The 12,533-nt window shown below is 41.7% G+C and overlaps 1 protein-coding gene across 2 annotated transcripts in view; it reads left to right on the forward strand.

Annotated features, from left to right (window-relative positions):
* LOC115150456 (growth/differentiation factor 11) overlaps nucleotides 1-7,429 on the forward strand; it is a 48,678-nt gene extending 41,249 nt beyond the window's left edge. Inside the window, exon 3 of one of the 2 annotated variants that reach the window (XM_029693769.1) lies at nucleotides 4,475-7,429. In XM_029693769.1, coding sequence (XP_029549629.1) covers nucleotides 4,475-4,855 — 381 coding nt within the window. In that variant the 3' untranslated portion in view covers nucleotides 4,856-7,429. The remainder of the gene's footprint in view (nucleotides 1-4,474) is intronic. The other variant, XM_029693770.1, reaches the window with a different exon arrangement.
* The last annotated feature ends 5,104 nt before the right edge of the window (nucleotides 7,430-12,533 follow it).

Below are 12,533 nucleotides of genomic sequence, written 5' to 3' on the forward strand. Positions count from 1 at the left end.
CCATTAGCTGCTGCCAAGGGGCTTTACTATTCTTAGGTAGCAGAATGACTTTTGCTTCCTTCCAGGGCACACACTTTCTAGTAGGCTTAAATTGAAGATATGGCAAGTAGAAGTTGCAATATCGTCCGCTATTATCCTCAGTAATTTTCCATCCAAGTTGTCAGACCCCGGTGACTTGCTGAAGTATCAGACAAAGACAAAACACCCTCCTAAATGGTCTGCCCCACTCCAGCCCATTAAGTCTCTGGATGGGACTGGTGTTTCTCCTTAACAAGATTTTGGATCAGATGTGAAACCGTTTGTTTCAGATGTGTTCTTGTCTCTGTAGAGTGGTTAAGCAGCCAGTGAAGATACTGTGACAATCCAGTCCTTCATTTTGGAGGGTGTTTTGCCTTTGTCTGATACTTCAGCAACTGGTTACAGTGTGTTAGGACAAGGCGTGGAGATTGGTTGCATGGAAGTTCCTTTCTATAATGTGGAACTCAAGTATGATCTTATTTCTGGTTCCGTTGTCGTTGGAGTGAGGTCTAGCCTACCGGTGAAGGGATCTCATTAATTTTGAGAAATAATTTGGCTGGAGGGAAGGTCGTGCCAAAACCTGTTGTTTGGAAGGAACACAGAGTAGAGGAACCTAATGGGTTATCAGAAAAGTACCCTAGCATGTTCCCAGCGTGTGCCATTACACGCGTTATGTCTAAGAAAGTTTCTGGGAGCAAGTTTAGTGTTGAGGAGGTTGTCAACGATCCCACCATGGTTGATCTCTCTGAGACGTTTATGGGTGATCCTGATTTCGGTAAAACCCCTGAGTTGACCTCTCCTTTGAAAACCCCCCTTTGAAAAACCCAAAGGTGAGTGAGTTTGTAGGACCGCTGAAGGAAGAGGGTCCCTACAGTTGACACGTCTAGGAAGCAGCTGATTGCTGAACAGAGAAACGCAGTTTCCCTCTCCTCTCTTTTTGCTGAGATACATCCAGAGGAGGAGTTTGATTAAGTTTGTGGGGGTTACTTTGACAGAGATGGTGTTCTAATGAGGAAATGGTGTTCTCGCACCACTTCTGGGCAAGACGATTGGCCCAGTGTACCTCAAATTGTCGTTCCAGTTACGCTTCGACAAGAGATACTGAGGTTGGCTCACAATGGTAGTATGGCAGGTCATCTTGGGGTCAAAAAGACGTATGACCGTATCTTGCGTAACTTCTTCTGGCCTGGTCTAAAACATGATGTTGTGTCTTACTGTAAATCCTGTCACGTTTACCAGCGGATGTGTAAACTGAACCAAACTGCACTGGTTGCACCTTTGTAGCCAATTCCTGCTTTTGACAAACCTTTCCACAGGGTTCTGGTGGTCTGTGTTGGTCCTTTGCCCAAAGCCAAGAGTGGTAACCAGTTTCTCTTAACCATCATGTGTGCTGCCAATCGTTTTCCTGAGGCCAATCCACTGAGGAAAATCACGAGGGGAAAGTTACAATGGATATTGCAGGAGTTTCCCCTTGAAATCAAACATGTCTGTGGTAAGGACAACTTCATTGCTAATTGTCTTTCGAGGGTGGGCAGTCATTACGTTTTGTGTTCAGCCAGTGTGTAGCCCTGGCTCACAATTTATTTTGACTGCACGCTTTGCCATTTTGGAGATTCATTTTGTTTTGGTTGGGCTTGCTCCAAGGGGATGAGAGTTATAGAAACGTATGTGATTTTACCTATGTTTCTCAACTTTAGAGTTTTAGGCAGTAAGGTTGTAAAAATAAAATTAAAATATATACAGTATATATAAAATAAGTGGCTGTTTTGTCTTGTATTTAATTGTCCAACAAAAAATATAACAGGCTTTCGTTTTTTCATTTATATTTCGAAGTTGGACATTAGCACGTGGGGCGCACCGATTGGTATCACCTTGTTATTCGGAAGTTGTTTCACCTGTGCTGTCCCAGGTGATATTTAAGAGTGGCTGGCCCAGGGCTCCAGTTGGCTTGAGAGATGCGGAGGGTTAACAGTTTTAGTTGGCTCTCCCTAGTTGATTTCTAGATAAATAATCCTTTACCTGATCTTCCCTGTTTCGTTTTGCTCCACCTTTTAGTTTGCTTCCTGTCTTAAGTTTGGTGTGGGTTTTTATTTAGTTTGCATCTTCTTGGGCAAAGGGGAAACTAACAAAGAGTCACTGACAACAACCAAAATGAAATAGGTGGAGTTTTAGAAAAGTTTCTGAAAGACACTCATGGTGGGTGTCTTAGATCCCAGTTGTTGTTGCTAGTCAACTTTCAGTGGACACCCCCGAGTGTCTTTCAGAAACCTTTCTAAAACCCCACCTATTACATTTTGGTTGTTGTCAGTGACTCTTTGTTAGTTCCCCCTTCAGTTTGAGTGACAATTTTTGGTTTCCTTGCTGTGGAACGTAACACTGTCATGAATGCATATGAAGTGTCATGTGTGTGACAGCACTATATAGGCCACATGATTGGCCCCATTAAGCATTACGAAATGGTATCCCACTGGTCATTTCATTTGGGTCAGTTCTAAACAGCACGGCCCAGGGGTTGACTCTGGCCTCTCGGCCAATGAATCCTTGCACAGCAGCAAGCTCTGTTTTCCTTCAGGAGAAGAAAGAAAAGATCAGAGATACAGAGGCCCGTGTACAAAAATAAAACAAAACACAAATCTAAAAACAAGGTTAACCCCCCAATCCTTTGCCCCCCAAAGAAAGCCCTAAGCTGACGTGGGTTGACCCTTCTGGCCTTTCAGCTTATTTCTTCTGTTGAAAGCGTCACAAAAAACTGTGCTCAAGTCCAGCTGGGTTTTCTGTGGAGAGATGAGGACTTTGTAAAATAAACATGCTTGTCACGTATACACCCTCTCCAACTCTTGAGGTCGTCAGGCTGCTCATTATTACGCACACGAGCCACCATCGTTACGCGCCTCATCAGACTCAATCACCTGCCTGATTACCTTCCTTATATATTGCACTCCCTTTGGTTCTTTCCCTAGGCGTTATTGTTTCTGTTCCGTTGTTTCATGTCTGTACGCTACTCGTGTTTCTTGTTTTGTTCCTTGTGTTATTTATTATAAAAGTCACTCCCTGAACTTGCTTCCCGGCTCCCAGCGTACACGTTACAGAATAATGCCTCACCAAAGGGGAGCATCAGGGAGTTTTTTTGTTTGTTTTCTGTGACTGTAGGTGACGTCGGATCCGGGTGCCGCAACCGGGGACGCCTCAGGTGGCTCGTCAGGCTTCCATGCCTCAGCTGGTTCATCAGATTTTCAAGACTCGGTTGCCCTGTCAAGCGTCTGTTGTCGTGTCTACTGAGGACGCCTCAGCTAGCTGGTCAGGCTCCCACGCCTTGGCTGGCGCAACAGGTTTCCCAAGACTCGGTTGGCTCGCCAGGTTCCCGCTCCTCACCAGGTCCCCGCGCCTCGGCCGGCCTCGCCAGGTCCATTCCTGGTCCCCGGGATCATCTCTCTGGTCGGCATCCTGCAGCTGGAGCCACGCATCAGGGAGGGGGTACAGTCACGTATACTCCCTCTCCGACGCTCAAGGTCGTCAGGCTGCTCATTATTACGCACACCTGTCACCATCATTATGTGCATCAGCGCCTCATCAGACTCACCTGGACTCAATCACCTGACTGAATAGAGGAAGATCATCATCCACGGCAAGATCCCTGGTATGGTGGTTGACAGGTGTGGCTGCTCTTAGACCCAACGGAAGTCATGCATACTCATGCACACCCAACTCTGCATTATTTCCACCCAGAACCCTGACTGAGACCTCCTCTGGCAGCAGACTTTATTCCCCCCTCTCACTCTACCACAAAACATCCCACTGGACCTCCATTCTCTTAGTTATTCATTTTAGTCCAACATGTAAAAAGGTAATATGAAATAGGAGTGAGGCTGAGTGGTAGATATATACGATTACGAAGGGGGTGTATCTGTGGAGCAGCTTAAGAAATTGATGGTAAACCTTCCCTACATATGTCACTCCCTTTTGGTTCTTTCCCTAGGATTTATTGTTTCTGTTCTGTTTCATGTCTGTACGCGTGTTTCTTGTTTTGTTCCCTGTTATTTATTATTAAAGTCACTCCCTGAACTTGCTTCCCGGCTCCCAGCGTACACGTTACAATGCTGGAGTAAAATAGTCACTGCTCTTGCAGTGCATAAGGGTCAAGGTTATGGTAACCTGCGGATCACCTCAGAGGTCATAGATCAAGCTAAGCGTATAGAATGTTGGCATTTCCATTGATGTTAAAAGGTCAGCTTTGCATCAACCGATACTACTCACATCTTCCTCGGTACTCCGTGTCTTTGAAACCAAAGTTAGTAAGGGGTATTTAGAGGAGTGCATCTTTTTTGTTTTCCTCCAGTGATGTTAATTGGTCCCAGTAACCCAAGATTTTTCTTAGAAGCGTTACTCGCCTCACTGTTTGAGTTCTCTTTTAATCACCTCCATTCTCCTCCTGTCGTCCCCCCCCCCCTGACTCCAGCAGCCGTTCCTGGACGTTAAGGTTCTCGAGACGACCAAACGTTCCCGACGTAACCTGGGACTGGACTGTGACGAGCACTCCACCGAGTCCCGCTGCTGCCGCTACCCGCTGACGGTGGACTTTGAGGCCTTCGGCTGGGACTGGATCATCGCTCCCAAGCGCTATAAGGCCAACTACTGCTCGGGTCAGTGTGAATACATGTTCATGCAGAAGTACCCACACACCCACCTGGTACAACACGCCAACCCCAGAGGCTCAGCAGGGCCCTGCTGTACCCCCACCAAGATGTCACCCATCAACATGCTCTATTTCAACGACAAGCAGCAGATCATCCATGGCAAGATCCCTGGTATGGTAGTAGACAGGTGTGGCTGCTCTTAGGCCCAATGGAAGTCATGCATACTCATGCACACCCAACTCTGCATTATTTCCACCCAGAACCCTGACTGAGACCTCCTCTGGCAGCAGACTTTATTCCCCCCTCTCACTCTGCCACAAAACATCCCACTGGACCTCCATTCTCTTAGTTATTCATTTTAGTCCAACATGTAAAAAGGTAATATAAAATGAAGATAGGAGTGAGGCTGAGTGGTAGAAATATATATATTGACGATTATGAAGGGGGTGTATCTGTGGAGCAGTTTAAGAAATTGATGGTAAATAAGACAACTATGTTTTCGTTAGTTTTGTGTTTTTTTTCTTTGAAAATGTTTATCAGGTTCTTTGAAAAGATGGTGTCTTTATTGAGATGTCTGGGATAGTGGATCCAGGCTGATGGAGGGAGACATTCCTAAGCAGTTACAGTATATTATAATTTTTCCACAACTTTCACTTTTAGCATCATTACAACAAAAAAATCCTTGTCTACTTTTAGACTAAAAGTTCATGAAATGAATACAAAATGTTGTTTAATAAAATAGTCATGTTCTAGAGATTGTGTTGAGATCCAAAAGCAAACTGTGTGCCGTCTGTAGATGTAACTTGCACCCCAGTGTGAAATTCTTGAGAATCCAAGAACCCTTTCACAGTTACTTTGATCTTATTTTACCTGTAATCTTGTAAAACATTAAAATAAGAAAATAGAGTTTTCACTACCTTAAAGTGAACAGGAAAGGGTTTCTATACTTTCTCCCTATGTTTTACTGCAGAAGCTCACATAACAGCTCAGATGACCTCAATATCAACCTGATATTAGATGAACTAAGACAAACATTATGTCAAAGTAACTCTTAATCTAGACCACACAAAGTTTTAAGAACACACAAAATAATTCAGGTTTTGGCTTGTTAGATCTTTGTATAGATCATATTTTATATGTAATAGACTAAATCCAAGAGCATTTTAAAATCAACAATATGGGAATCATGCAAGGGTGCCAGTTTACACTACTGTAATTGTCAGATTATTTTGTATGGAGTAAATTCAGAGTGAACGGGAACCCCACAAGTACCTTGACAAATGTGGTCCACATGAATATAGCCTACTTATATACTTTTGTCATTTTCACTCTGCACACTGCAATTACCATTCCCACTACTATCCAATACATTAATTTACACAAACAACCCCAATGAGTAGAGGACCAAATGTATTCTGGGAATGTTATGATGGTTGTGGCAAAGAAGACAACCTTGTGTTGGAAAGAAACTAAAATGCTTGATTGATATAGGCCTTTGTGCTACTAAGGGAAGAAGAGCTAGGTTGTGCATCATAAAAATAAGGAAAACACTGATACAGATGAGAATACAGCTGAAATGCCATTTCTAGTTTAGAGAACATATTATGATTGAATATCCCGGTGCCCCCATCCCCACCTGTAATATGCAGTAAATATTGGACGTGCTTGAAAGACTGTAGATAAGAAGCTTGAAGTCTGTCTTGTTTCCTGGATGTCAAAGTGAATATATCCCTTTGTTGTAAACGAAAGCACTACGCTGTTGGGAAAAGGAAGAGCCTTCTGACATAAATAATATATGTATATAATTAAAAGGGGTACAAAAAAATCCTTTCTGGGCACTACCTTACCAACAATAAATTTTGCACTATGGGACGTTCATAGCGTGAGGAGTCATGTTGTTGTTTGTGTTTGTATTTTACCTAATCAAGCACGAGCGTTTACAATTGAAAAAATAACTGTCCAAGCTTCTGGCAATACACCGTGTGGATAAACTAGTCAGCCTCTCACTTCTTTTGTTACCATCACGCTTTCCTGACTTCCTTTTTGTCTGAAGCGGAGGCCTGTCCATATTCTCACGCTCTTCTTACACCCAGAAACCTCGACTGACCAGCGGCCAAAGGCCTCATCGCCCTCCCGGGGTGATAAGTCATGTGTGTAACAAGTGTCTGGACCGATGAACATAGAACGCTTAAAACTGGAAATGCCCCTCCATCAACTTCAATCAATTTGTTATCAACTTTGACAGACTTTTGTCCTTTTGAATTTGAGCTACTTTTTGTGTTGACTGTCTAACACAGACACGTTTTGCCTTTGTGTGTTTTGAGTGAGAGTGCCCATATTAGAATGGGAAAAAGTATCCAGGGATCGTTAGCCAAAGTAGAGGATGACATGTTGTGTGCTGTAACTTTTGTAACTGCAGGAATATGCTAAACAATTTCAAAGGGAGAAAAAAATGTGTTATGGGCAGTGGTTGGAAACAATTCAACTGGTCAAGTGTATATTTATTCAGATCAAATCAATGAATTTCAAAGTATGTCTACCTCACTTTAGCATTGTGAAACCTTGCTTAAGAAATTGGACAGTTAGGTTTTGTTATGAGTTAATATGTACAAACATGTAACCAGAATAGTAAACCCAAAAACGTAGACTAAAGCCACAGGGTCACCTTGATCTCAGATCCAGATTGAGAAATTTACAGTGGAGTTCAAAAGAGTGACTGAAGCAAATAGCTAAAGGTAATTTGTGCTGACAAAAGAATAATAAATAGCTGTGCCCAGGACCATTGGTTAACTCTGGTTAATGCTGTGGATAAAGTTGCATCTTGACTTTGTGTATGTATACTGGTATGTACAGTGCCTTCAGAAAGTATTCACACCGCTTGACTTATACCACATTTCATTGTTAGAACCTGAATTCAAAATGTATAAAATATTTTCTCACCTATCTACACACAATACACCATAATGACAAAGTGAAAAAATGTTTTTAGACATGTTTGCGAAGTCTAATTACATAATATTTCACACCCCTGAGTCAATACATGTTAGAATCACCTTTGGCAGCGATTACAGCTGTGAGTGAGCGCTTCGCACACCTGGATTGCACAATATTTGCACATTCTTTTTTTAAATTCTTCAAGCTCTGACAAGTTTGTTGATTATTGCTTGACAACCATTTTCAAGTCCTGCCATAGATTTTCAAGCTGATTTAAGTCAAAACTAACTAGGCCACTCAAGAACATTCAATGTTGTCTTGGTAAGCTACTCCAGTGTATATTTGGCCTTGTGTTTAAGGTTATTGTCCTGCTGAAAGGTGAATTTGTCTCCCAGTGTCTATTGGAAAGAAGACTGAACCAGGTTTTCCTCTAGGATTTTACGTGCTTAGCTCTATTCCATTTATTTTTATCAACAAAAAAAACTCCCTAGTCTTTGCCGATTACAAGCATACCAATAACATGATGCAGCCCCCGCCATTGCTTGAAAATATGTTGTGTTTTGTTTTCAGCAAACATAACACTTTATTCAGGACAAAGTTAATTTCGTTGCCATATTTTTTTCAGTTTTACTTTAGTGCCTTATTGCAAACAGGATGCATGTTTCGGAATTTAAAAAAAATTCTGTACAGGCTTCCCTTCTTTTCACTCTGTCATTTAGGTTAGTGTTGTGGAGTAACTACAAAGTTGTTGATCATGGTGAAATCCCTGAGCGGTTTCCTTCCTCTCCGGCAACTGAGTTAGGAAGGATGCCTGTATCTTTGAAATGACTGGGTATATTGATACACCACCCAGTGTAATTAATAACTTCACCATGCTGAAATGGACATTCAATGTCTGCTTTTTTTTATTTTTACCCATCTACCAATAGGTGTCCTTCTTTGCAAGGCATTGGAAAACCTCCCTGGTCTTCATGGTTGAATCTGTGTTTGACATTTACTGTTCGACGGAGGTACTTTACAGATAATTGTATGTGTGGGGTACAGAAATTAGGTGGTTATTCAAAAACCATGTTAAACCCATGCAACTTGTGACTTTTTTACTCCTGAACTTATTTACGCTTGCCATAAAAGGGGTTGAATACTTATTGACTGAAGACATTTCAGCTTTTCATTTTGAATTAATTTGTACAAAAAACGGGTATTGCGTGTAGGCCAATGACACACTAAATTTTAATTTAATTTTAATCAATTTTAAATTCAGGCTGTAACAACAAAATGTGGAAAAAGTCAAGGGGGTTAATACTTTCTGAAGGCACTGTATGAGAAAGTGTTTTCATATATTTAAATATGAGAGGAAAAAAAATCTATGTAAATAAATACCCAAATGTTGACATTTTATGATGTTTTGGACAGGTTCTCCGCTTCTAATGTTTTTGCCCACTTTTATTTCTCTTTCATTTGTTCATGTTATGTAGATACAATTCAACCCAATGTTGTAGTTTAATGGTTTTGCATATGAATAACTGTTCCATTGTTATTTTGTTTTATTTTCTGTCTTATTTTGTACAATAAATCATTTATTTAGCTTACGAAATTCACAGCTGATTGGTCGTAATTTCTCCTTATCTCTGGCTACCACTACCCTAGCCCACTGCCACACCTTAATTGAAAAGCATTATCCAGCTCCTAACTCATCCACATGCCTGTAATGGCTCACATAAAATGAGCTTAGGAGGTCAGTGACTGCCTGGTGGTGCCCTGAATCTTGGGATGGGGGTGGGGTGGGGGGACAGGAAACAGATTAATTCTGAGTCTAATTGGTGGAAGAGAGAGAAGAGAGCAACCAGCCCGAAGAGAAAGGTTTAGTGTTGGGAGGCCATTGTTTAGATTTCGTATGGGATGCAGTATGACCCAATTAATATGTCACCTGATAGGAGGGCCTCTCATCAGCCTAATTTAGGGCAGCAATGAGGGACAAATAAGACTGAAGACGGAGCTCTTTACTGATGCAAATGCACAGACCACCCACCACAGAGAAGAGAACACGGACACCACCAATGACATAAACCTTACATGCTCAAACAGAAACCTTACCAAACAAACATTCACACACTCCTCTACCAAGAATCACACACACTGACATAATCACAAACTCCCACCTATGCACACATACATTGTAGCTAAATATTCAAGACTCATTTCTGGCCTATTGGACCACAGCTGCGGTTCATGACGTATTTTTTTTATATAAGCATGGCCTTATTTCTATTGCAGCATATTGGATGACTGTCATTCATATTCCATTCACTTAGCTAAATGTAACATCAATAGGTTTAGGTTACATGGTACTCGAATTTGCTCTATATAATACCCATCACGAGGTTGCTACAACCTAGCCTACAAATTAAAGTTAAAAATGTAGGTGCACAGGTTGAGATACAAATTGGAGTAATCAAGGTGAGACAGACATTCAATATCGCCTTTCACACTCTTGCCTGAATCTAGCCGATCTAGGGTCTAATCATTAGTCCAAACAGTTGCAACTAAAATTTGAGTTTCTATTGGACAAATTCGGGTACATCTCTCCCAGTTTCATTCTGTTTGCTTCCATTTAAGAAATGTTTTGCAACAGAATTGGTGGAATGAATAAACCCCTGATCACCCGCGCACACACAGTTCACTTTCATAGCAGGCACATACAGCATAATCACTTTGCTTGTTGTATAATTCCTTCTCGCACCTACGCGTTCTCCTCTCACCTTTTCCCTTCGCTTGTAGACTTCAGTGCACAAGACAACAGTGGTCTGTGACCAGTCGCAAAAACCTCTACCATGTTAACGTTATAGTCAACAAACTAGTAAACCCACAATCCAATCCATGTATACAATCACGAAGTACAGTGTACAGCAAGCAGTTTAGCAGTTACACCGGCAGGCCCGGTGCAAATAAATGTATAAAACCGAAAGCTTACTTTGACTTAAAAGAGTTGCCGTGTTGGATAGCCTTAGCCAGCTAGCTAACATAAACAGCATTAATCTCTGCTTGAGTCAGGTTGTGGAGTAGGCTAAATTAGCTGCTTTAGCTAAGGAGGTGAAAGGTAAATGAAGAAAAAAATATAAATTAAATATAGCTAGCTCTCGCTCTGCTGCTTCTCAAAACTGTTCCAACTGTTGTCTACTCACCACACTTTATGTACTGCAGTGCTAGCTACTAGCTGTAGCTTATGCTTTCAGTACTAGATTAATTCTCTGATCCTTTTATTATATGGACAAAATGTTAGTTCATACTGCAAGAGCTCTGATAGGTTGGAGGATGTCTTCCGGAAGTCATCATAATTCCTGTGTAAGTCTATGGAAGGTGGTGAGAACCAAGAGCCTCCAAGGTTTTGTATTGAAGTCAATGTGCCCAGAGGAGGATGGAAAACAGCTGTCCTCGCTACCCTAGAGGGTGCTGTTGAGGCTACTGTAGACCACTGCAAAACTGTTTTTAAATCAGTTATTTGGTGACGTGAATATTTAGAATAGTTTGATCTAAAAAAATAACTTAAATGTTTCACTTTTTTTCCTTCTAATATTCAACAAGTAGGATGGTTCTCCCCTTCCTCTGAGGAGCCTCCACTGATGGACCACTAAAAGCCACAGTTTTCTGTGATGTGTTCCATGAAAAACCATCAAACTAGCAGTGCCAGAATGGTGTGCAACGCCAGGGTTGTGGGTTCGATTCCCACGGGGGGCCAGTACAAAAAAAAGAAATGCATGAAATGAGAGGTATGCATTCACTACTGTAAGTCGCTCTGAATAAGAGCATCTGCTAATTCATTTGATGGAGAGCGCTCAATTTACATTTACATTTTAGTAATTTAGCAGACGCTCTTATTCAGAGCGACTTACAGTAGTGAATGCATACATCTCATTTCATGCATTTTTTTTTTTTACAGGCCCCCCGTGGGAATCGAACCCACAACCCTGGCGTTGCACACCATGCTGGCATTGCAAACACCATGCTCTACCAACTGAGCCACAGGGAATTCATGCATTTAAAGGACAATCAGATCACCTCAGGTAAGCTACAAGTAACAGGCACTGGTTAAAGTGGCAATTGTTCAGCCACTAACACGTTATGTCCAACTTGCACATCTACCCCTTATTATCATTAGTCATTTTCATTGGTACCACAAACATTACAGCTAAATTTGTTACTATACTTTACTGCATAAAATATTAAACCAATAATGGCTACAAAGGATATGATCGTGAACTACAGGAAAAGAAGGGCTGAGCACACCCCCATTCTCATCGACAGGGCTGTACTGGAGCAGGTTGAGAGATTCAAGTTCCTTGGTGTTCACATCCCCAATCATGGTCCAAACACAACAAGACAATTGTGAAGAGGGCACGACAACATCTATTCCCCCTCAGGAGACTGAAAAGATTTGGCATGGGTCCTCAGATCCTGAAAAAGTTCTACAGCTGCACCCTCGAGCATCCAGACAGGTTGCATCACCGCCTGGTATGGCAACAGCTCGGCCTCCGACCGCAAGGCACGACAGAAGGTAGTGTGTATGGCCCAGTACATCACTGGGGCTAAGCTCCCTGCCATCCAAGACAGTGTCAGAGGAAGGCCCTAAAAATTGCCAAAGACTCCAGTCACCCTAGTCATAGCGGTACCGGAGCACCATGTCTAGGTCCAAAAGGCTTCTTAACAACTTCTATCATGCATAGTCACTTTACCTCTACCTATATGTACAGTACCAGTCAAAAGTTTGGACACACCTACTCATTCAATGGTTCTTTTATTTATTTTTTACTATTTTCTATATTGTAGAATAATAGTGAAGACAAACAATGAAATAACACATATGGAATCATGTAGTAACCAAAAGAGTGTTAAACAAATCAAAATATATTTTATATTTGAGATTCTTCAAAGTAGCCACCCTTTTCCTTG

Source organism: Salmo trutta, chromosome 16 (assembly GCF_901001165.1).
Source record: "Salmo trutta chromosome 16, fSalTru1.1, whole genome shotgun sequence".
Taxonomy (NCBI): domain Eukaryota; kingdom Metazoa; phylum Chordata; class Actinopteri; order Salmoniformes; family Salmonidae; genus Salmo; species Salmo trutta.